At 34.5% G+C, this 27,375-nt stretch overlaps 1 protein-coding gene and 1 pseudogene across 2 annotated transcripts in view; one reads left to right on the forward strand and one right to left on the reverse strand.

Moving 5' to 3' along the window:
- LOC145291271 (protein henna-like) overlaps positions 1-27,375 on the reverse strand; it is a 118,871-nt gene that overhangs the window by 39,724 nt on the left and 51,772 nt on the right. For both annotated transcript variants that reach the window (XM_080136897.1, XM_080136896.1), the window contains exons 2-4: positions 19,593-19,733; positions 16,482-16,668; positions 11,697-11,785 (exon numbers count right to left, since the gene is read on the reverse strand). In XM_080136897.1, coding sequence (XP_079993023.1) covers positions 11,697-11,785; positions 16,482-16,668; positions 19,593-19,733 — 417 coding nt within the window. The remainder of the gene's footprint in view (positions 1-11,696; positions 11,786-16,481; positions 16,669-19,592; positions 19,734-27,375) is intronic.
- LOC145291699 (U2 spliceosomal RNA) lies at positions 25,761-25,897 on the forward strand (annotated as a pseudogene).

The following is a 27,375-nucleotide window of genomic DNA, read 5'->3' on the forward strand; positions in this document are numbered from 1 at the left end:
TTGGCATTCTGTAGATGTTCACTGAGCCTTTTTTCCAATTTACGCTGAGTTTCACCAACGTATTTATGATGGCAATTATGACAAGGAATAGTGTATATACCTCCATTGGAAACTGGTTTGTTATGGAGATGTTTCGTAGTTTTTGATATATGTCTTATGGTTAGTGATGTGGTTTGTACGATAGGAATTTCTAGTTTGTTTAGTGTGTTACAGATTATTGTATTATTGGTGTGTGCAGGTAAAAGAATATGAGAGAAAGGTCTGGTTCAAGAAAATAAAATAAAATTAAATATACCTAACTAAATGAAATGATTTAATGATTCAAATTCTACCGAGAGAAAAATATATCAACAGCCAATGTTCACATAAAACAAGAAATCGTCTGCTCAATTAGATACAGGTTCTTGGGTAAGAGAGAGATGTTGGAGAAATTAAAGTTTTGGTTGAAAAACTCACTGAATGTACTTTGAAATTTGACCTTTCTTTTGTCTCCTTTTTTCATATATATTTTTTCCTGTAAATTGTTTATATTTGATTACGCACGCGCAGGTTTATTTTCATATTTTTGTCCTTCGGATTATTTACGTTTCATTACGCGCGTGCGTGTTAATTGCTCCAAGTATTTGTTTCCGAAGCTCATCGAAGCCCTTAATTTATAGTAAAAATTTCATCCTTCCTTCGCTGGGTTCATTCTTTTGTTCAGTCAATATTCTAACTTTGACCGCTGATCAAAACAGGTTTTTACCGTCGCCGCCAACATCGGCTGGTGTCGTTGATATATATATATAAATGTAAATGTTGGTTCGTTCGGAATTAATTGTCTAAAAAACCACTGGACGGATAGCTTCCACGTTTTGGTATAACATGTTTACTATATCCATGTGTGTTTTTATATATTTCTTTTTAATTATAACATTATACTTAATTTTTCTATGATAAATAGGTGGATTTCTTTGTACCGAGAGGCCATTTTTTTATTTAGGGAAAATTATTTATTACCGCTTCCTGTCACGTGACCAGTGTTACAATTGAGCGGTTTTCCTGCTATATCTGGAGATTTCGGTTACAATCTAGCGGGAAATGGTAGAAAATCTGGAGGTATTTGGCACCCACACACCCGCATTAGATTATTAAAAAATAAAGAAAAGCGCTTGAAAATATTCAATGTAAGTAAAAAAAAGTAGCATTTATTGCCTTTGGTAACAATTATTTATTGATTATTTGTTTTGTTTTTCACCTTTTTTTCGACTAACCATTCTTAAATCTCACTATAAAATCGATTTTTCCAAGTACATTTTAGGTGGGGGGGGATTCCAACCTCCGAAGTTTGGGTTTGTATTACTGTACACATAGATTCGAAAAAGTTGTCAAAAAACAAATATATAACAAATAAATGTTATCAAAGGCAAGATAAGTTACTTTTCTGCCAAACTGGATATTTAAATTAACCACACGTGGTCGCAAAATGAATGCCGACGCTCAAAGTGTATACACATTTTGACTCCTCCCTTTACTTAAAAATTCACCAAACATCAGGAAATTAACGAATTTTAATGAAAATTGAAGTATTTTTCAAATAATGATCGCAGAATATAATGAACTAATTATTTTTACTTAACTCTTAGTGAAAATGTTTTATTTTGTTTAAACAAAAAATACCTTTACTAAAGTTATGGTTTTCAGTAGTAAATAAAAAACGCAAGAATTTATTTTTGCTTTTTTTTTAAAGCATCGTAATTTGTAACAATAAAAAATAATTTTTACAGTAACATTACGAAAAAAGCCCCTAAAGTCCGTATTAATGTATTCGATATAACTCGAAGAAAAATGAATTATCGGATACTATTCAGGAAATTAAAGATTCAATTAGATTCCTATTTCAGTCACCTAAATTATTTACGGTGAAATGAGTTTAGGAATTTATAGCCAAACCTAAATATATTTTTTTTTGGTAAATATCCAGATACGCTACTACAGAACACCGACCACTCTAATTTGTTTTTTGTTTTTTTTTTGGGGGGGGGGGACAAATATATAACAAATAAATGTTATCAAAGGCAAGATAAGTTACTTTTCTGCCAAACTGGATATATTTTTCGTGTTTTTATTCAATGTAACATATTTATTCAGCCCGAAAAACATACAGTGTTTACCGATGTATTCGAAAATTCAAGATGGCGTCTCACACCCTCTTTAACACCGTAAGTTTGGAAAAAGGTGTTATAAATAAAAACTATACAAAATACTATTAAAAACACGCCGAATATATGTCAACCTATGTCACAGTAACATGTATTGAGCGAGTTTTTAACAGTATTTTATCCGGTTTTTATTTATAACATCTTTTCCCAAACTTACCGTGTTAAAGAAAGAATCAGACTCCATCTTGAATGTTCCAATACATCGGTAAACACTGTATAGTTTTCGAGCTGAATAAACATGTTACATTGAATAAAAACACGAAAAATATATCCAGTTAGGTAGAAAAGTAATTTATCTTGCCTTTGCGAACATTTATTTGTTATATATTTGTTTTCTGACAACTTCTTCGAATCTATGTGTACAGTAATACAAACCCAACATATTTATTCAGCTCGAAAAACATACAGTGTTTACCGATGACTTGGAAAATTCAAGATGGTGTTCTAATTGGTAAATGTCGGTGCGTTACTTACGGAAAATTTGAAAATTCGATGTTCCAGGTAAAAAAAAACAAACAAAAAAAAAACAGATAAATTACCCCCCCCTACTCGAACTTGGTGTGCTTTCCTTTTCTTATTTTATTTCTTTTTCAGCTAATTTTAAATTTTCCACCCAAAAAGCGCTATAATGTACTTTTGAAAATTAGAAAATTCTATGTCCTGGAAAAAAAAATCCCCTCCCCCCAACGTAGTTTGCTTGGTGAAGCCGTCGTTTATGCTACAGCGTGCATGCGCGTAGCATAAACGGAAGCTGCAAAATGGTGGGAAGAAGTTCGTGGGTTCAGGGGTAAATACCATGCAAACGGTAAATTTGCCCCAAGTTTGACTATCAGATTCGTTGTCAGCGACCTCAATTACCTATACAAAAGCAAATTAGAGTGGTCGGTGTTCTGTAGTAGCGTATCTGGATATTTACCTTTTTTTTTCTTGCTTAAAAAAATAGCATTAATACAGTAAGTTAGATAAACTGACTTTTTCGTTTAAAAATGGAATTATTTCCCTTTCGTTATTAACTTTTAAGAAAAATTTTTTTTTTTTAATAAATATTTTGTGTTTTATATACATAAAGTACAATTGTTGAATGTTACTGTTTTGATTATATTCGTTTGAGGGGGCACAATTAAAAAATTAAGAAAGATTAAAATGAAGCGAAATTTAAGTTTCCGTTCCATTTTTACAACAACCGTAAAACAGTGCATACTCAGCAAGTTTTATCGTAATTTATAAGCATATTGAAACACTAAATCAACATTTTATTTATTTTTTTTGCATAATTAATGATGGAAGTATTTTTCTGTTAATTTTCTTAACATCTGTTAAAAAAAAGAATTTGTACATTCTCTTGAAAAAAAAGAATCAAACTTTTCTCTACTTTCACATGTGTTCCATTTTAACAAACTGAGCCACAGCAACGCGTGGCCTGGTACAGCTAGTATATATATATATATATATATATATATATATATATACAACTCATAACAGAAATATCGTCGAAAGTTGATGAGGTGTGATATTGTAATAATTATGTTAGACCCTTTAAGAAACTCGGTTCTTACTGTTGAACACTTTAAAGTTGAAATGGAAAGTCGGTCACCTAAGCTCGCATGCGTAGATCATGATCACTATGGCCGGATGTTACGACATTCAAAAAATAAATGTTAATATTTCAACGATGTTTTTCGTGGTCGAGATTAACCGTCAGGTTTCTTCCTTGCTAACGAAGTCAGAGATGGATTCGTGTTCGAATTTCCGGACTGGTAGTAATTGTGTCACCCTGCGCTGATGAAACTAGGCTGAAACATTAGTGTCTGTAGGTATATAAAAATTACTATATATATATATATATATATATATATATATATATATTGTTACAAACGGCGACCTCGACATCAATTATTTTTGTCTTTATCTGCTAGCGATAAGATAAACATTTAATTGTATGTTCGAACTGAGCGAGAATCCATTAATTCCTCACCCCTTTAAAACCCAATATTAAAGTCAGTCTGAAGGAATCCTCTTCCACTGATCAAGGACAGAAAAGGTGACGTATAGCGGCAGAACAGTTATTACACTGTGATCTTATCTCGGAAACCAAAGATTCAACCAGCTAGAAATATTTCATCAGCCACGGAAAAAAAAAAAGATTTCGTCAATTCTATTTTTAGACCGAGATGCGAAACAAAGAAAGAAAAAGCAGGAGGCGAAACCCCTTCCCTCACCCATTTCGACTAGAGTCCAGTCTAATTCTTCTCTGGAACTCTTAAGCGATATGACGCGTTTTACAAATATGGAAACGCCGAAGGGAAAAATATCCCGACCAAATGCGAGTTAGAACGCTTAACTACCCGTTTTCCCGAAGCGGGAAATATCCTAATTAACAGCGCGAGAAGGTATTTTGGAGAACCGAAAACGAATGTCGCAGACATGATATGAAAAGGGGATGAAAAAGATAAGTATTGAAAAACTGTGAATTTATTATTTAAAGTTAACTTTCTACTCCCACAAGAGAAGCTTCTCGGACTAAATGTGTCGCTCATAAGTTCTGAAAAGAAAAAGGACAAAAACAAACAAACAAAAAAAGAAGACAGAAAAAAAAATATGAGTTTTTCCTCGTGGTCGCGCTGTCAAGCCCTTTTCTTTCTTTTGCACGATTTTCGCTCAGTTTACATGTTTAGAAATATCCCAAACTCCATAAATTTTGAATATTTTGTTTTTCTCGTTAAATCTATCTCTCCGTATCTTTAACAAATTTATTTTATATTATTTGAAAGTGTTCGTCTCGTTCTTTCTCGCAATTTTGTCGTGTTCGATGCTTGTGCTTATTTTGCATCCCGCTTATCTCATGCGAACAAATTGCCGTTTCTTGTTTCAACCTTTTTTTCTAATAAAAAGGAAACTTGAACCTTACTGGGACCTTGACGATACCCCTACGCAGAAAATTTGTCTGCCTGCGATAAATGTTTGCTTTTCGTAAATTCATTTCCATATCCTTTTGTTTGCTTTTTATTTTTTTAACCCCTTTTCCCCCGTCACGTGTGTGACTATATATATATATATATATATATATATATATATATATATATATATATATATATATATATATATATATATATATATATATATATATTATAGTATAAATATATATTTATTTAATATAATTATTTGCTATAATAATTATTAAATATCCACAGACACTAGTGATTCATTCTTTCAGGAATCATCAGTGCAGGGCGTCACGATTGACACCAGTCGATAGATTCGAACCCGACAACAGAAGCCATGTCTGGCGTCATTAGCATGGACCTAATCCATTCGACTACCGTTAACCGCGAGAAATACTGTTGGAATGTAAACATTCATTCCTTTTTTAAAAATGTTTTTAACGACTGTCAGAGTGATCTAATCATTATATAATGATTTGCACAGATGAGTTATATATATATATATATATATATATATATATAATTATGGAACTCATATGACCTTGTAACGAGTGATGTAACCCACTTTCCGGTGTACGACATTCACCCATAACAACGTTAAACATTAACCCATAACAACGTAAACAAATAAATACAAATCGCTTCTTTTGCAGAGTTTGACCTTCGCACTGAAATATTAACGTTATTATTTCGAAATTATTATTTAACATGGGAAGAGTTGGGGTGTTTTGCAACTATTCTTTATTATAACTATACTGTCGCTATTTTCTTACAACTAAACAACTTTAACCGTCAACAAACATAAGAACAATTGTAGTAAAGCCAAGACTACTACTACTACTACTACTACTACTACTACTACTACTACTACTACTGTCTATCCGTCCCTTTCCTTCCTTCTTTTTTATTTTTTGTTTACATTTCTAGATACAAAATAGTTGTGTGAGAACGGTGAATTTGTTGACACATTTACTAATCTGTTTCAATATTAGTTTTATTTTATTTATTTAGGTTTTATTTATTTTGTTTGTTTTTTTGCTTCAGGTTTTATTAATTATTATTTTTTAGATTTTGTGTTTCCATAACTTGGTTGAAGGATTCCAATATAGGTTTTCCATTTTTATAGTTCTCATCGGTAGGTTCATGTGGTTTTTACTGCTAAATGACTTTCGTCGGCGTTCGATTCGTAGGAAAATCATGTTTAATTTTCGATTTTTGAGCGATTATTCGGAAAAATAGGTAACTTTACATGAATAGGGAGGATTTTTTTTTTTAATGTTTCAGTGATCCGCCCATGGTTTTTCATTTTAATATACTTTCATAGAAATGTTTCTGTTATGTCAAAAAAAAAAAAAAAAAAAAAAAAAAAAAAGAAACTATTTTCTTTACGTCACAAGTGTCACGCTCATACATGAATTTCATAGCTACTACAACATACTGACCCAACGAGTCACGGGTAGTCTAGTATATATATATATATATATATATATATATATATATATATATATATATATATATATATATATATATATATAAAACCCTTTTGTTTAATTTCCCTATCGTTTTGTACAATGTTAAAGTGGGAATTGGGCATCTTACCGGATGCCAGATATTCATTCGCTATTTCATATATATTACAACCGATAGATCTTTTAAATATTTCAACCACTCCTTGATGTGCAATTGTTTGGACCTCTGTTGTTCTGGGTTTACCGGGTATATTTGCCGGGTAGTTTCTGAAATTCTTTTTCGTGAGTCCTGTGCCTTTAATAACTACATGAATGGCGCAGATCTTCCTAAGATTCCAGTTTCTTTTCATATCGTATATGACCTTGGTATTCGGTTATCTTTTCCTGCTTAACTCAGCTTCGTTGGGGACACTAACTTCCACTTTTCCCTTCCTGTTCTATATCGCTATATCAGATTTAATAGCTCCGTTTTCTAGGTACGTATCTGTAGGAATTGCATAATCATAGTGGATGGTGTAGAACTTATTCTAACTTTTCTTTCTGGTATATATTCCCACGACTTGCTGTTGCATCATTCGATGCTCAACTTTTTACCGATCGTCCAGTGGATATATATATATATATATATATATATATATATATATATATATATATATATATATATATAGCAAAAATGGTAATTAGTAAAAACCTGAAGAGAGTGCTCAATACTATTGCAGAGCAAATATGTGTTTTATTTTTTATTGCCGTTTCATCTGTTTAGTTACACATGTTTCGGTTGCCGAACCATATCTACGATCCAGCAACCTTGTCAGACCTTACATTAAATAAAACATATATATATATATATATATATATATATATATATATATATATATATATATATATATATATATATATATTACGTAATAACGTTTTCATCCCACATGGGCCGTCTTGTGTTCATTAGTGAACTGACTGATCAGATGATGCACCTATAAACATTTGAGTACGCTTTTCACCACCCCAAACCCAATCTAGTGGTTGATATTCGTTTTTTTTTTTGGCTCGAATTAGCAATGTCCCAAGGATGAGTAGGCGCAGGTCGCAATATGAGATGGCCATGGTAGTCGTATTTTCTGTAAGGAGTTTTCTAAATTGTTTCTTGTGTGTCATATATATATATATATATATATATATATATATATATGATGATGATGATTGCAACGTCTTGTCAGACGAGTGCCACTCCCTCAGACACTTAAAGTCCATGAACCCAAAATGACTGCCATCGCCACAGGACCATTTTAGTAGACAAATGCCTGAGGGAGTATCTATACACAGATGATGTTACAGAGTCTTAGCTTTGTACGACAGCTAAGTCTCTCGATGTTGAGATCCAGCAACCAGCAAGAGCAAGATAGCTAGCAACAAGTTAAACTGCAGACCATCTTAATGTGGGTACTGGTCACCCGCTTTATGGTTTTTTAAATCAGAGATTTGCTTCTCCTAGAAAGGCTGCCTTCACCACTGCTTACGGGAGCCCCCTCCACCTCGACACACACACACACACACACACACACACACACACATGGTGCTAGTTGGCCGTTGACCCCGAAAAAGGGTTCATTCGCCCTTTGGAATGTCTTGTTTTTAATCCTTCAGGGAGACTAGCCACCCTCTTCACCAAACAAGTCTGGTGGGGAAACCAGTTTAGTCGCCATGAGACCGGTAGTACTGGGTTACATGGTACCAGTAGCATATGATATGACCTGACATATATATATTGAGGCTGTTACTTTTCAGAGGTAAGGTAACAAATTAAGTGTAACGCCGATTAATACAAGCGTGCTCAATACCGAAGTAGAGCAAGGTATATTTTTATTTGTTTTTACCTAAGCAGTAATGTATTGCTACATGGTTGTAACCATGTTTCGGTCAACTAGTTTTTAGTAAGTAGAGACCTCATCAGGCGGTCTAGCTTATATCAAAGAAACTTTGCAATGAAGATCTCGGGTTAACTTCCGGTAAAACGATTTATAAATAGAAACAAGGGATGAAATTAATACGTCTGTAAAACAAGACTGAAAAGGGGTGTGGGAGTGAAGTAGACAGGGTAGGGGTTTAAGTAGTTAAGTTGAATACATTGAAAGACAGAAAAGGATATTATCTGCATGTGTTAACTCGTCTAAGGCCTTAAGTACATTTGTGAATATCAGGTTTAATTTTTTGGGTGGGGGTGAATTTTATAATCCTTTAAGAATATTTATGCGAAATCTGTTTTATGTTTGAAGACAGATCATTTGGTTCAGCGGAACCCGGGTCATATTGCTAGCACCCGATAACTAAATGACCCGTTTTCAAACCTAAAACAAATCCATGAACCGGAAATAAATACTGTCAGGTTGATGCCTTAGTTTCCACCGTTTTATAAAAAATTTTGGCAAAGTATTACATATCATTAGAAAGCACGTATTCTGTTCTACAGGATATTTGTTTTGCTCATATACTTTTTCTTGTTTTTTTCAGAACGGCCAAATAGATAAAAATCACATTTTCGACACCTCATTCTTTTCGTCTTTAATCGAGGTCAAAAAGCGAATGAAGGGACCAAGGATATTTGTGCCGTATATGGAGAAAACGCTATAGCTGAGAGAACTATTCGAGATTGGTTTACCAGATTCAAACACGGTAATTTTGACCTCAATGATACTCCTCGTTGAAGAACAATCAAGTATGATGAAGACAAACTCAGACATGTAAAGAATTGGGTGAAAAGATGAAGTGTGATTTTGTGACAATTTCATACCACATTCAGTCGATAGGATTCACACAAAAACTTGGAGTTTGGGTCCCACACGAACTTACATTTGCTGTTAAAATTCTTTGATTTTCTCAGAAAAAAAAACAACAATAAAAAAAACAAAAAAACAAAAACGGCGGGAACTTTAGCAACAATATATAACAATATATAAAATATAATTTGACAGTAATGAGTTTCTTCGGAGGAAAACTGTCTTTATTTCAGCGAGACAACCACAAACATCTAAGATATATTTCTCTTTTGTCTGGTGTACCTCACAGAAAAGATGTTATTCATCCTTGGTTAAAAGAACTGTCCTGGTTGTGAAGTGTTGATATGTGTACACACCTGCACACACGCAAACACACACAAAAAACAAGAAGACACTAAACACTATACATGCAACAAAAGAAAACGTTATACGTATTTGTCCTTTGGTTGAGAACATATCACCGACTGTTTCTTTTTCGCATCATTTGTAATCGCTTCGCTACTCCGGGAGGATGCATCTGATTCGTTGTATAAAAGTTCCAATTTACAGAGATGGTCACGCATTTCTGATACCATCCTTGCTGTAATATCCAATGAGGGACCTTGTGTCCCTCGCGACACGAAATTGTCATCCATCAGTGCTCCATATGCGATTTACGTAATTAAACTTTTTTTCAAGCATAAAGAAAACACGTCATTTCATGCCGACATCAAATGAGCGAGAGAGAAAATCTTTCTTTCTTTTTCCTTTTTTTTAAAATATTTTCCCCGCCACAGATAGGCCCCTTTGCTTCAATCGTGCATTATATCTAAAAATAGGATGTCTGGCCGTGTGGTAAATTTCCTGTTGCCGCTTTATTGCTCCTTCCTTCTTTCTCCGGTGTTGCTCGGGTCCCGTCCGTCATACTTGTAACATCTCATGTGTGTAAAGGAGGTTATAGGAAATAGAAGTTTTTCTCATCGTGTCACGTGCTTCACGTTAGAAGGAAGATTTGTTCATTAATGATCTTCAAAGTGCTGCCATAAATAGTCGTGTTGTTTGCATAGACGTTAAAGAACAATCTTAAAATAGTTGGAAAATCTTTTATAGAGATCAGGAAGAGTGAAGAACCTACAATTGATCCCCGACGCGCACCAGTATTTATTCTATATGATTCAAACTTCTGTTCGTCAAAAGCTACATTAACAAGGCTACCGTAAAGAAAAGATTTTGCAGTTCCAGATATTCATCAACTAACACGGGTGTAGCAAACCTTTATGCTAAATCCTATCGAATCCCCGTCGATAAATTCACTGATCCTCCGCAATATCACAATCAGCACGCCAGCTGTTTATTTGTTTTCTGTGGGTGTTTGACATCATCTTGATTTATTACAGATTCAAACAACTTACTCATGACTACAGAAGACCGCTCATTCTGCACTGTAGTGTGGAGAATTTTAAATACTGGTAAATCAACTAAATCTTTCAATGAGATAGAAAGCATTTCTTTTTTTTTTTTTTTGCGCTTCTACAGAATTGGGACGAGATTTCTTTAGTCGATAAATGGAGTTTTAGATACCCCCCCCAATGATTTTCAACTGATTTTTTTGTCAATTCTAATAAGTTACAATGGTAGCTTTCAAAATAAGCAATCGAAATTACCTGAATATTATTGAATTATTAAAAAAAAAATACCTGAATATTATTGAATTATTAAAATAAAAACAACTTTAATCGTGTTAGCAGGTGAAAAATTACCGTTATCTTGTTTAAATCAGAACGGAAAATTACTTCCCTTATGAACTCACCTGTGTTTTACGATCATTTTCATCAAATTCTATTAAAATATTTAATAAATACTTTTCTACCTTATAGATTTTCGTAACGTTTGGATATAATCATCTTAAAAATACGAGTAATACGTAGATGCCATTGTTTTCATATGAAATTCAGTTTTACGATTTCGGAAATTTTGTACCAATAGTGTAGAAGCACTATTTAAAAAAAAAAAAACAAGAAAAAAAAAAAAAAAAAACGATTGGACAGTTTTGTAAGGATAGTTGCAGTTTTTGAGGATTTTCTGTAATGTTGCCGGGACCAGTTGTCTTATTTGCATCTAGGTTTTAAAAAATCCCAGACAATTATTCAGATTTGGCTTAAAGCTTTTTTTTTCGGTCATAAAGGGTATTCTGGGAGTAGTTGGCGCTGATCGCAAAAGATACAATTTGCTTCAAAGTTCTTTGAAAAAATGTTGAATACAAGCTTTATGATCTTATTTACTAAAACAACAAAATTGGCGGACATTAATTAAGAGACAGACGTTACTCACCGGGTGATCAGCGTCTAGTTCAGCTCCATAAGTCAAAATGGAATTGGCAAATTTATCAAGATCAGCAATTTTGCGTGGGAACCACGGAACTGAAAATAAAACAAAATGAATAAAGCAACTCGACGATATGCAAACGATATATATATGTAGAAACACGTGTCAGTGGATAATTATATTAAAAACAAACAAACAAACAAACAAACAAACAGCAATATATATGCCGCTCTCCATTTGGGGGTACCAAATTGGTAAAAGGGAAAATTATTCCTAACTCGCATTTAAGTAATAATGCACTTTCGTATAAATAATTGAATCCATTCAAAACGTATCGAAAAACAAAAACAAAGAAATAACATCTCTCTCCCCCCTCTCTCTCCCCATATATATATATATATATATATATATATATATATATATATATATATATATATATATATATATATATATATATATATTAATAAATAAAAAATAAAAATAAAATAAAAAAAATATTTTATATATATATATATATATAAAATAATTTTTTATTTTATATTTTATTTTTTATTTTTATTTATTTATTTATTTATTAATATATATATATATATATAATATTTTTTATTTTATTTTATTTTTATTTATTTATTTATTGGTTAATCTATTTTTTCCATTTAGGATATTTTAATAACTCTTGCTGACATTTTCTAAAGTAATAACCTGTACATTTCAGTTGACCTCTTTTTTTGCCTTACATTTTTTCGCGCCTTTTAACGTCATTTTTTCTGGGTCCTTTTGTACATTTACTTTTCTATTTTATATTTAATTCTATCACCATTTAATCTTTTTTCTCTTCTTCTTTACTGATTTTTCTTAATTACACTTTGTCTCAGCAGCCGTATCTTATTTTTCTTTTATTAATATTATTGGAATTTTTCCCCCTTTTCCTTGTATACATTTGTGAATTATTCCACGGATTTCGGCCTTTTGGATTATTTTGGACCATCTTCCAATTACGCGATTTCCTTGGATTTTACTTGTGCTAATGGAAATTTAATTAACTTTCTTGGATTTACATTTTTGGCTTTTACCGTCTTTCACCAGACTATCCATTCTCGTGAAATCACCTTTTTCTTCACCATATTCTTTCTGCTTCACTTTTTGTCATTAATAAGATCTTTGACTTACTTGCAGTTTCATCAAATACTTTCGTATGCAAAATCCGATCCTGCATTTTGCTAATTCCTACCCTCCGATGAGAAGGAAAGTATTTCTTCGAAACTCCGCGGATTAAGGACTATCCACTTATTAAGTGTTTCCTTTTCAGATTAAATGTTTTTAACTTTTTTCAAAGTGTTTTTTAACATGTTTTATTAACTATTTGCTCTTATATATATATATATATATATATATATATATATATATATATATATATATAAGAGTTATATGTATGTGTGTCCTCATATTTTAAAACTCTGTCTCTTCCGAAACTAACAGTCGCAGAGCGGGGCTAGGAGCCTCAAATGATTGGATATTTTTAGCGACGGTTCTTTTATGGGTCTTTAGCTGATTAAAATAGTTTTTAAGGGGTCAAAATTGAAAAAAAAAATCGTTATATATTTTGTACATTTATCTTAATTTATTTTAGTTTAATTTTTAAGCGGTTCATATGCGTGTCACGTTGGTACAGTGTTAACGTCACCAGCTTTGAATGCTTCAGTTTCGATTCTAGCGGATAGTACCCAAATACATTTTTTTTTATTTTACTTTTGAAATCACGACACTATAATAATATATACGAAATCTGGACAAATGAAAATATTATACTTAAGCGCATTTTACGACCGGGCAAAGCCGGGTGTCCCCCACTAGTATACTTGTGTTCATAGTTATATATATATATATATATATATATATATATATATATATATATATATATATATATATATATATACGTTTTATTTTTTATTACCGTATCTGTCTGTTAAGTTACATTATTGTTTTAGCTACCCGGCCGTTTTTTGGCCGTTTGAAAACAATAATATAACTTAACAGAAAGATACGGTAATAAAAAATAAAAAATAAAACGCATATTTGCTCTACAACAGTATTGAGCACTTTCTTCAGTTTTTATTAATTACCATTTCCACTATATATATATATATCAGGAATCGGAAAACTCGGAATTTTTAGCGGTACCGGATTAGTATCGGAAATTTTTTTGCCTATTTTCCGATACCAAAAACGATTCTTTGAATTGTCATTTATATTTAATTTTGTTTAACACAAAATCTTCCACTGCTGATTGGTAATAATAAAATAATGGATATTTATTGATTTTAAACCACCACTAAACCTAAAATCGATAAATCATCCTCACGAGTATAGTTTTACGTCTGAAAAAATATCTCCACATTTAACATGTACTTTTTACTGCAATTGTAGGAAAAAAAACAACTCTATACGTAAATAATATTAACATGCTTACCGATGTTTAACTTGATTATACTCTCTCTCTCTCTCTATATATATATATATATATATATAGTCATCCACATACAGTACTGTTTCGCAGCTCATCAGTGCGGCTAGACAGGCAACTACCTAAAGCCAGGATTGAAACCCGACCGTTTGTACGGCAGTCAAGGCTCCTAACCATTACGCTATTGGCGGCTGCTTGAACGAGTAGTGAGTTTAACGATGTTTTGATATCGTCTGAAATACCTCCGCTCGATTTGTTTACACAAAGAGCGTCGCTTTTTATGCTAATGGTAATTCGTGTTTCACTTCTCAATATGCTCAACTCAAGGTGAGGAGCACTATAGTCATCCACATACAGTACTGTTTCGCTGTTTCACAGCTCATCAGTGGGGCTAGATATATATATATATATAGTAGAAATGGTAATTAATAAAAACTGAAGAAAGTGCTCATACTGTTGTAGAGCAAATATGCGTTTTATTTTTTATTACCGTATCTTTCTGTTAAGTTACATTATTGTTTCAGCTATCCCGCCGTTTATTTGGCCGTCTGTAGCTTCCTCAGACTTTTACAGAAACCACACATTTTACAGGTTTCTGCAAAAGTCTGAGGAAGCTACAGACGGCCAAATAAACGGCCGGGTAGCTGAAACAATAATGTAACTTAACAGAAAGATACGGTATATATATATATATATATATATATATATATATATATATATATAATACTTCGAAATACCTAGATATAAAGAGCAGATATATCCCGTTCCCCTAGTGATGTAATCTTTCTAATGAGTGAACGATTAAGTTTATATGCATGAGTATACATTGCTTTTTTTTCATTTTTACTTCTGTATATAAGCGCCAACTCATTTTTTGAACTTTGTATTATCTCGATAAGTCTCCTTTTAAAGAATTTCTCGAATTTCTTTTGGTTACACACACACACACACACACACACACACATATATATATATATATATATATATATATATATATATGTTTTCAAAACACATTTTCTTTAAGAGTCTTCATATTTCCGTATATGTATATGTGTATATATGTGTATGTATTTCTCGCACACCTATACTTCTTTTCCCGTCACTCTCTTCTCCTCTTCCTCTCTCTCTCTCTCTCTCCCTACATTCGCTTATGTAAACTTGTGTATATATGTACAACTGTCTCTACGTGTAAATGTATGCGCAAGCATTTATGTATGTACATGTATGTCTGTTAGTATATGTATATGTGTATATATGCATGCATTTATGTATGCATATGTGCATATATATATATATATAGGTATATATTTATACATGTGAGTATTTGTTTGTATACGTATGTATATGTACATATTAATATACAAATTAATAAAAAGTAGCGTTTCGTTTTTGTCTTAAAACGGTTGAATTTAGAAACGACGTTTTCGTTCTTTTTCGAACGAGAAATAGCCGTTAAATTACAAATGAGCATCATAGCGTTTCTCCTCATAACGTCTTATATCCTTGGAATTCTTATTCTCTCTTAGAATAAATAATATCGTTAGAATTCAAAGGATTAGACAGTTAAAGGCGCGTTTCTCATTTTTATTTACTGTTTAATTTTTAATTTTTCGTTTGTATGTGTATATGTACTGTGTGCATGTGTGTATGTGCGTACTTATATGTTCATATATTTAAGACTGACGTGGCACCTTCTCATTGGCTATACCTCCTTCTCCTCCTCCTTCTTCTCCTCCTCCTCCTCCTCTACCTTCCTTCCTTTTCCATTCCCCTTTTCCCCGTGCATCCTCATACTTTCACTACACCGATGAAGACTGAAGGATCGGTCGAAAATATGTACTTATAAAAAAAGTTTTTTAATTTTTTTTCACAATATTATTTTGTATTCCTGCACGTCACCAATTGAAAACGAATAAAGAAAAGTTATAAGCTTTTATACTTTTCGTATTCTTTTTTATTCATATATATATATATATATATATATATATATATATATATATATATATATATATATATATATATATATATATATGTGTGTGTGTGTGTGTGTGTGTGTGTGTGCGTGTGTGTGTGTGTGTGTGTGTGTGTGTGTGTTCGCGCGCACATGTATAATAAATTATGGAGGAAATTTTTTTCTGAACCCTTCCCGGAGTCAAATGCTGCCATTTGCTCGTAGGTCGATCACAGTCTCTTCACGGACCGAAATTCGGTTCCTTGGTCTAATGGTTGCTATCCCTACCATTATAAGAATCGGGACTTGTTTTGTGGGAGGACAAAAACAAACGGCGGAAGGGTATCAGTTTAGGCAATAGTTTGCATCAACTTACTCTCAGTTTTGTTTCCGTCGTCTGGTTGCCTGGTGAGTATTTGTAAGCTGCTCGCCTTCAATTTCAGGGCATTGATGGCTTCCTTCAAACCCTTTTGACTGTTCTCACAGGTTACGAAGAAATCGTAACTGCTGTATCCTTCTTGAGAGATTCGAGATTCAATGTGACCGAGCGTAACACCATATTCCTGAAATAATCGGAAGAATAATGTTGCAAAATACGTACACACACGAAACAAAGGAGCAAAATTAAAAGAATAATTACTGTAATCTTTATAAAAATAAAAGAACTGATGTTCACAATGGCTGATCGTTATAGTATAAAACTAATACCATTAAGGGACTATTTTACAAAGAAGAAATCAAAAACAGATGGTAAATCGCATTTTCGCAGCAATAGAGACGAAACCGAACGCTTACTAACGTGTTAGATGTTTCGCTTGTGTGGCCCAACCAGCCCCAGTGGAAAGAGATTACCCGGAAGTAGGGGTTACGGAGGGCTAAATTAGAGCAATGGTTGAAAATTACGCTCCCCCCTCCGAAAAAAAGGGCAAGCGAAAGAGAAATTAGAGCCTTTTTAATTTAATAGCAGATCCGGGAAAGCAGCAGATAACCCTGTTGTTAGAAATGGAAATGGAGTGGTCGCCGATATGAAATACATTTTTCTTGTAACGGAAAAAACAAATTGTTTAGACTAGAGTTTCGACCCGAAGGATCAACGACGGGTTCCCCGATCCACGAGAAAATTGTCAATGAGAACCCTTGTTCTGTAGAAAGTTACCTGATCGGAGTGTATGGGAGAAGTAGTTTATTATCCAATCAGGATGAACCAGGGTGTGACGGATTGGACGATGATTCGTTAGCTTGAACACCCAAGCATGCTCCGACCCACACTAATCCTGTATACATAAGCCGCTGCAGAGCAAGGTAAATTAGTTTTGGAGTCTGCAATTCTGAAGTATGGAGTGAATTTTGAATTTTTCTCTTTTGTGAATAATTATTTCATACGAAAACTACAACCAGAGTCGATGTCGTTTGCTGTTGTTCAATTGAACTTAAGAAAAAAAGGCAATCAAGTGATTTTTTTTTTCAGCGGAAGAAAGAGGATAGAAAAGATCATCAACTGCTGCATCCAAGTCGGGATCGAAACCCGACCATCAAGTTGACAGTCTACGCCTCTATACCTGTGCTATCATGTAGCACTCTCCAAGTTCTCTTCGCACTTAAACAGTGGAGATCTGGTTAATGCCTACCAACCCTGTCTTCGTGAAAGCGACTTGAACTGCGTCGCAGGACCTTGCTGGAAGTTTAAGCCGAGCCACTTCGGACTACACGTCGTGTGCTTTGTGGTCAACTACGGGTTACTTGGTTATATTGGTAGCCGTGACAAGGATACAACCCTAGGAAAGTTGTCTGTCACACTTGTAGCCAGCGGTGTGGACACCCAGGACTACACTTAGGGGTCACACTTGGTTATACTTGTAGGACAGCTGTTTTCAGAGAAAAAAGAGTACGTGTTCCTAATGGCTGATCTTTACATCAAAACTAATACCATTAAGTAACCATTATACAACTTAGAAATTAAAAACGAGGAGACGAGTAGTATTTATGTAGTAATAGAGACGAAAACGAATACTTACTAGCTTTAAAGCGTTATTTTAGATGCTTCGCATATAGTGCAGCCGTTTTTTTCTTTTCAGAAAAAACAACTTGTGTTCATAATGGTGATTTTTATAATTAAAACTACAATCACCAAGTGACCATTTCACAAAGTAGAAATTAATACAGAACGATTGGCATTTATACAGCAATAGAAAGGAAAATGTACATTTACCAATTTCAAAGTGTATTAGATGCTCCGCTTGTTTGAAAACCATTTTCCAAAGAAACAACTGAAGCATGCATGGTCCCCCGTGAACGCACAGTGAACGAGGTATAAAGAATGACTAAGTTCAGCATTTGCCCCCTCCCCATTTAACCCAAAACTCCCCAGGAGACGTCAAATCTTGGCGAAAATGAACAAACGGTGCAGTTTTAGGCCTTAACATGTGGAAATTTGAGTTCTGCACCATACAAACAAAGAAATGACTAAGTCCATCATTTGCTCCCCCTTCTTTTAGCATCAAAAGTCCCCAAAGCCTTAACATATTTAAATTTGAGTTCAGCACCATGTAAAACTGAATACATGACATACACAGAAAATTTTGGACAAATATGGTAAAATAGTCCCAAAAGTTATCGCGGAGTACAGACAAACAAAATTATATAGAAATCAGTTAGTTACAACTTTTCAGAAAGTTTTATAAAAATTCAAGTCATCAATTTTTTTAATAAACACAAAAGTGTCAATTTTAGCCATTTTAACCCGAAAGGCACCCCTGGGGGGGATGGGCAACTAGAGTTTTCCTGGAAAATCGGTTCTGTTACTTTTTTACTCATATCATGTTTAATGTTTGTACAAAATTCCAAGGCGTAGAAAATTGCGGACAGACGAACGGACAAGGCTAAATTTACAGGTCCACCCTCCTTTTGTCAGGGGACAAAAAACAAATTTTGTTCATAATGGTGGATTTTTATAGTTAAACAGGAACGATTCTGACATCTACTTTGATCTTCGTTTTTGCAGTTCTGAATATAATTGTGACAAGTACTAGAATTTACTATGCCGAGACAAATGAAAAATAGGTTAAAATGTAGTTGTACAAGGACAACAATGACAACAGCACTCGACCAACGTGATTAGTCAGATAGAGACACCTTTTATAATGAACTATGCTCACCGACCGAAATATTGATCAGTAAAGACAATTCATTTAATTGCAGGCAATTTAAGGAATTCCTGATTGTGCGTTCGAGTTTTCGGTGCGTCCACGTAGAACGCAATCACAGAAGTGTCAAAACGATTGCAGAAGGAAATAATCGTTCTATGTTGGAGGGTGTCTACAGGCGTAATGTCACACGCAAAGACAACCTCTCACTTTCCACGGCGACGGTTCACATGCTTCATATGTATTACATCCGGGAGGCAAATTATGACAACACTAAAAAACAAACAAACAAACAAACAAATAAACAAACAAAAACGGTGATGATGATGCAGAGAACTACTCACTTGAAAGACATTCAGGGCTTCCGCAAGGGCACCGACTTTCTCCGGAAGTGTGAAGTGAAGACTGACCGCTTGCTCCAAGTCATCAGGTGATTCTTCGATGTAACTGTGGTGCGACTTCAGTTCTTTTACATTAACGACAGACTGTCAAATAAAGAAAGTAATGCATTATTATTGTTACTCACTTGGGGTTCTCATAAAAATTGCTCACTAAAAAAAACAAAAAAAAAACTGGTCTTTCCTGGACTCTGAGTGATAACAAGTCTTCCCAGATTTCCAGTACTCCCACCTCTTTTGATAACATATGCAAATGAATTTGCATTATTGCAACAGCCGTTTGCCATTGACTTTTCGCTGGCGGTGGATATTGGTCATCATTGGAATTTGGATGGCAGTAAGCCTCCTCAATGTCCAGGTTCCTTTTGCTTGTTTAATGGGATATTAAACCAGTATATCAATCTTCTTTAGGTCATTTAGTGCTATGAAGAATTGTTATTTATTTCATTTTTATTTATTTAAATTATTTTAATTGTTATTGTGGTTTTTTAATTGTTCGCTTTACAGAAGATTTTTTTCTTTTTTAGACACATTTGATCTTTGTGTCTTGAGTTACATACATTAGTTGGAATTTAAAAAAAAATATATTTTAAAGAAAGGTTTTGTCATTCCCCAAAAATAGAAAACATCATTCAAACAGGTGTTTTTAAAGATGTCCTTCACATTGTTAGTTTTTGGATATTGCTTTATAGTGATATGACAGTACCGTTTATCTGTTCACGGGTCATCAATGCAGCCAGACAAGTAAGTACTCTAAGTCGGGATCGAAACCCGACCATCAAGTTGACAGTCTACGCCTCTATACCTGTGCTATCATGCAGCACTCTCCAAGTTCTCTTCGCACTCAAACAGTGGAGATCTGGTTAATACCTTCCCTCCTCGGTCTTTCTATCCTGCTCGACCCTTCTCGACTATTTGGTGTGGCGTCAGTTGATGCCGACACTACTTTTTTTGTGGGTGGAGAGCGGTGTTGAACTTAAGATTATACAGTTTCAGGGTTTTTTTTATTCCTTGTGCTGTTCTTCTATCTTGTTTTACCTCTCTTCTATTTAAGCAACGATGAGCCTGGCCAATTCCAGATGGGTGACCATTTGGGACTTCCAAGTGCTGTATGTGCCCTCCGCTTATCTCGGCATTGTTTCCAGTCGTCCTGGACCTCTCCTTACCACTGGACTCAAGCAATGCCGATTCAGGAGGGGTGTGGTTAGAGATTGTGCAACCCCTGCCACACAATTACATGCGCAGCTGTCCCTACAGGAGGTATCCTTTGTCTTTCGAGACTGAACGAGGGGATCGATAGTTTCTCTATGGTTGGTTATGGCTCATGTCCGCATTCAAGCGTTTTCTTGAATATTTCAGCCGTGTTCATTATTGCTATTCGTTATATCTTTTTCCAGAATCTAATCTCTTTCATCCTTTTTTTAAAGATGTTTTTTTTTTTTTATTATTCCTAGTGCTCCTACGATTATTGCGTTATTTGATTTTCTTTCTATTCCATATCGCTTTTAGCACTCTGGCCAGTTTAGTGTATTTGCTCTACAAAACAGCCTATCCTGCCTTGACAGAGTACAAAATAGACTTCGTGGCTTAGTGGGAGATGCCCTTTTCTCTACCCTGCAAACCTCTCTCCCACAGAAGAGACGTTGAGAGCCTATCCTTGTTTTATCGTTATTTCCATGGCAGGTGCTCGTCTGAACTCCAATCTCTGGTCCCCCCTCGCCAATCTTTCACGAAAAACACCCGTCTAGCTGAATCCACAGTGAAAAATTTCCCCCACTCTTTATCTGTGCCTAAATCAAAACATGGATTCCATGAACAAAGCTTCTTTCTTGGAACTGCACGCCTGTGGAACTCTGTTCCGTCTGCCTGCTTCCTACCTGACTACAACTTGGATGTGTTCAAGTCCAACGTTAACAAAATCCTAATGAACCGCCCCCTTAAGTAAACACTTCATCAAATCTTCACACTAACGTACTGTACTTGCAATAACTCTTATCCCTGAGTGGCTTCCGGGCCTTGATAAGTGGTGACCACTGTGTAAAAAAAACAAAAAACTCTGTTTCCTTGATATTCACCCTTAGATCTGCGGGTACGGCAAAATGTAGGATAGGGCAGGACTTTTTCTTTTTGTTAACTATTATGATAGCTGGTCTGCTTTCTTGGATGGATTTATCTGTTTGTACGTCCATTTGCATGCGAGAGTAAGTAACAACGATGAATGAAGTTACGTATAGTTTTTATCAACAAAAAACATCAGAAATTGTTTTGAAGCTAAAAATAATTCGAATGCGGAATACGTTTTATACTTTTTTTTTTTGGATTATAAAAAAAAGGTCATTTAGCTTTCAAAATATTTATATGATTTTTTTGTTATTATGTTATACAGAGTGACCCACTTCAAAGTAGCCCTATCTCTCTAATCTTTTTCTTAACGACAAACTGACACCACAACACAAAATGCAATTCTTTTCCCAACAAGATGGCGCTACATGTCACACGTCTCACAGATGACAAACACAAGTTCATGACATGTTTACGGAAGAGAGAACAATAAGCAAAAGGTTATGGCCACCACGTTCCCCGGACTTGTCATCATACGATTTTTTTTATCTTTGGCGAACTTTAAAGCAAAAAGTTTATGCAAATAATCCTCACAATCTAGACCAACTAAAGGAGAACATTACCAACGCTATCAGGAGAATCACCAGAGAAGATCTACAAGCAGTATCTGCAAACTTTATTAAACGTGTCCAGAAATGCATAGATGTCAACGTGAGCACTTCCACCGTATTTCATAGCACTACAGGTAATTTTTTTTTTTAAATAGACGTCACCACTTATCAAGGCCGATAGGCCACTCAAGGATAAGGGTTAAAGAGTGTAAAGTAGTCAAAAGGACAATATAGTAATCGATAGTAATGGAAGTTCGGTAAATTTATTAACTTAAGTGGAACGGCTCATCAGAAACTTGTTCACGTTGGACTTGAAGACAACCATATTATAGACAGCTGGAAAGCAGGAAAACGGAAGACAATTCCACAGGCGTGCAGTTCTAAGAAAGAAGCTTTGATCATGGAATCTATGTTTAGGTTTAGGTACAGATAAAGAGTGGGGAAAATTATTGATAATGTTTTCAGCTAGTTTAGTGTTTCTTGTGAAAGTTTGGCGAGGGGGGGGGGACCATAGATTGAAGCTCAGTTAAACACTTTCCATGAAAATAACGATAAAGCAGAGACAAACTCGCAACATCTCTTCTGTGAGAGGTTGCAGCGAAGAGAAAAGGACATCTCCCACCAGGCCACGAAGTCTATTTTGAACCCTATCAAGGCAGGACAATTCTTTTCTAGCAGCTCCTGCCCATATGTGGCAACAGTATTCCATCCTTGGACTATCTGGCTCTTATATAGATAGAGAATAGCATCAGCAGTGAGATATCTACTGGATCGATAGAAGGATCCGACCATTTTTCCAGCGGCCTTGGCAACAGATTTGATGTACGTATTCCATTTAAGATCAGGAGTAAAGGTCAAGCCCAGAAGCCTGTCAAAACTTGAGGGCTCCCCAAGACGAGAGCCATTCATTTTAATTGATGCCAGATGGGGATCAGAATGTTGATGATGTAAAGAGAGAAGCTTGGTTTTAGATGCATTAAAAGTAACCAGCCACTCCTTTCCCCATTGTACAACGTGATCAAGATCAGAGGAGAGATAATCGGAGAGAACTTGGTCGTTTTTGTCTTAGATGTGCTACCATAGATGGTAGTGTCATCAGCAAAAATGTCTACGAATGATGTAAGGATGTGATTTGGAAGATCATAAATGTAGATCAGGAAAAGAGTTGGGCCCAGGATGGAACCCTGAGGGACTCCAGCATTTATACTGTGAGCTTCTGATTTTTGCTCATCAACTACTACTCTTATGAACCTATCAGAGAGAAATGATTTAATAATTGAGAAGACATTTCCAGCAATACCATAGCTGGAGATCTTGTGAAGTAAACCTTTATGCTATACCCTATCAAAGGCCTTTGATATGTCAAGAGCAATTGCCCTAGAAATTCAAACAATGCTACAAGTAATTCAAACAATGCTACAAGTAATTCAAACAATGCTACAGGTAATTTAAACAATAAAAGAATTTTCCTCATCTCTACTACATTTTCTGGCTACTTTTAAGTGGGTCACCCTGTATTATTTTTAAAGATTTAAATGTTCAAAATATGTATTTAATTTAAAAATCTTTATGTGAGATTCGAACTCTGATTTTAACGTCGTAAAAACTACTGCTTTAGTAATGTGTACTCTGCCTATTCCTTTTTTGTCAACCAACCACGTGTTTTTGTTTTTAATCTTCTAAATATTAATTTACTTATCCGACGTCTGGTGTCACAAAAAACGTCATCACCCAAATATTAATTTAATGAGAAACGAATTATCTTCATTTATAATCGTTCTTCATTAGTTAAAAATCGTTAAAACCAAAAATTAAAAAAACAAAAACAAAAAAAAACATGGCTGTCTGTTTATGGTTTAAAATTGGCTTTTTTATTTTATAATGTTTTGAAAAAGGTCATGTTTAGAAGAGACTATAATTTTTTTTTGTTGTTATAGATTCTTTTTAAAATTCACCTCTTCACAGTAGAGATCCCTAGATGTAAGAGAGCCTTCTACTCCAGTAGTTTCTTCCCCAGAACCGCTAGACTTTGGAATTCCCTACCAGGTTCTTGCTTCCCCAACTGTACTGACATGCAGAAGTTCAAGTGTAACGTGAACCGACATCTTGCTGCCCAACCCCCCGCCTTGTACCACTGTAGACTGTGTCTCTAATAGTCATCTGCTTAAAGTAAAGATCAGATACGATTGGAAGAGGTTGCCTCGAGTGGCCTTTGATAAGAGGTGGGTGCATGACGCTAGCTTGTGCATCCGACGAGGCGCCAAGTTTGAATTCGTGTTACCACCATAGGCATGGCACATGCGATACTGGGTCCTACGGAGCCCATCCCGCTAGGTTAGACAAATAAAAAGTAAAGAGACTCTTGACTGGTGGTACAAATGAGATCCTGTCCCTCGATTTTTTGGTTTTACGGCACTAGAGAACCTTACGAGACTACCCTACCACTACCATCCCCCTATCTTTTTGTTTTATCATCCCCTGATCAACCCTTACTCGAAGGTCGCCACCTAATATATTCCCCCCTTTTGTTTTTAACAATCTATTTATTTTACTCCCAACACCCGATATGAAGTCTTCCCAATCCCCATTAGGGATCTCCCCGCTTGTTTTCGGTGCCCCGGAAAACAGTAGGCGATCTAACTACTTAGATTAGCTTAGGGAGGGACCTTACTAACAATGCACTAATTTTATTTTTTGTACATTTTTTCTATATTTCCCACTCCCCAACACGAACTATTTTTCTTCCAAATTCAAGAACTTTTTATTTTTTCCAATGAATTGAACTTTTTTCACACACACACACACACACACACACACACACACACACACACACACACACACACACACACACACACACACACACACACACATTTTAATATATATAAAAAAATGCGCAAATGCGCACACACACACACACATACAGAAATTGTATATATATATCCTTTTTGTAAAAACGCTGGGGTTTTCATTAGTTAGCTTTAGGTTCCACAGAGTGAATGAGGTATTGTGGTAAATGTTGCCAGTCAAGAGTAAAGCCGCCACAGACTCCAATTTTTACTTTAGTTACAAAGACCCTGCAACACTCCCCTCCCCAGATCTTATAGGGCCTTGTGCCTAAATTTGTTTTGTCTTTTGGAGATTTTACTTTTTTAAATGTTTTAATTTTATATTGGAATTTTTTTAATAGTAATTTTTTCTTTAAACGAAATAAATTAAATATAAAGATCAAAGTGTAGTATCTGTTCCGGCAGATACTGCAAGCAAAGACCATATGTGGGGGCGACCCCACATATAAGACGTTGGTCAATGTAAGGGCAACCCTTCATACCAATTGTCACTATCCAGCTCCCCTACTCCCCGGGGAGTTGGTCCCCATTTTTCCTTCACTCATATTAAAAATCGGCCTTGTGTCTAATTTTCTCGGTGGAGGAGCAAATAAATACTCCTTTTCTTGGCCTTTTGGCCAAGATCAAAGTGTAGTATCTGTTCTTATTACATGCTGTACTTATGTTTGTAACTTTGTGATATAAATGGGGGATCACTTTTCTGTATTAATTTAATGTAAAATGATCACCCACTTTACAACCAGTCAGTCTCAAAGACATTCAACTCATTCCCCAGATCATTCAAGTTGTTTTTGAAGGATTCCAGTTATTGTTTAAGCATTCAAGTCATTCTTAAGGTCATTCAATTCATCCTTAAGTTCATTAAAGTCATTCTAAGTCATTTACTTTTTATTTATTTAAGTCATTTCAGCCCATTTTTTGGTCATTTTAGTTTATCTTTAAGAATTTCATGCCAATCCTACATTCATGCATTCATTCATTACACGAGACCACGTGACTTAATGACTATCGGCCTTGTTTATAATTAAAATAAAATGTTCACTTCATTCATAGAGAGAACGTACTGAATAGTTAACAAAGCCTACGCCCTCTCCATGTTAAAAATGGTTTTCTAAATAGTAACATTATTATTCAGAAATTCGTTCGTAACAATGGGAGGGGGGGCGTTGTTAAATATTTTCTTATTTTGCCTTCGATTCGTCGATATTTTCAACTGTTTATGAAAACTTTCAAATAGCATGTAGCATGTTGTATACTAATGACGAACTGATACAATTTGGCTTTGTTTTAAAATAAAAATAAATCTTTTGTTGTCTTACAATTTTCAATCAATTACAACGAACACGTTTGATCAAAGATATACGCGAAAATTAGCGGGACTTATGAAATAATTTTAAAATTTACAAAACCCAACAAATCTCTAATTAAATATTTATAAATTTTTAAAAGAATCGGAACTGGAATCGGGAATCGTATCGGAATCGGAAATTTAGAACAGAATCGGTAATTGTACTGGAATCGGGAAAAAGTTTGGAACCGTCCCATCACTAATATATATATATATATATATATATATATATATATATATATATATATATATATATATATATAAACATACACATATATGTATGTAAATATGTATATGTATGTATAACATATGTACAGGGTGGTCGCTAGAAAAGCGGGAAATTTGTCAAACAACGATTTATTTTTACAAAGAATAATTTTTACAAAGTTTTTCACAGACAAATATTATATTATCCCCATAGATACTCAAAATGTCGTTCTTGCACTTCACTGCAGCGTCAAACAACGATTTATTTTTACAATACTCACACGGCACCAATCAAAAAATAGCAATCACGTATTTTATTCATGATCTAAGCTGACCTTCAAATTTCTCGATTTTCTAGCGACCACCATGTATATATATAGATAAACATTTATATATATGTATACATGAAAACACACACACACACACACACACACACACACACACACACACACACACACACACACACACACACGAGGGGCGTGCAATAAGTAATTCCCCTGACCTACTTCCAGTTATCTGATCTAGCTGAAATTTTGCATGTGCAAAGACTTATATCTCTACGGGTTATGTGGCAAATTACAGCTCTGAACTATTTGTGGTTTCTGTTTTACAGGTGTTTGAACTGAGTCAGGTGTTAAATGGAGCCTGTTGAAAGA

The sequence above is a fragment of the Euprymna scolopes genome, chromosome 12 (genome assembly GCF_053919585.1).
Source record: "Euprymna scolopes isolate OS-2025 chromosome 12, ASM5391958v1, whole genome shotgun sequence".
NCBI lineage: Eukaryota > Metazoa > Mollusca > Cephalopoda > Sepiida > Sepiolidae > Euprymna > Euprymna scolopes.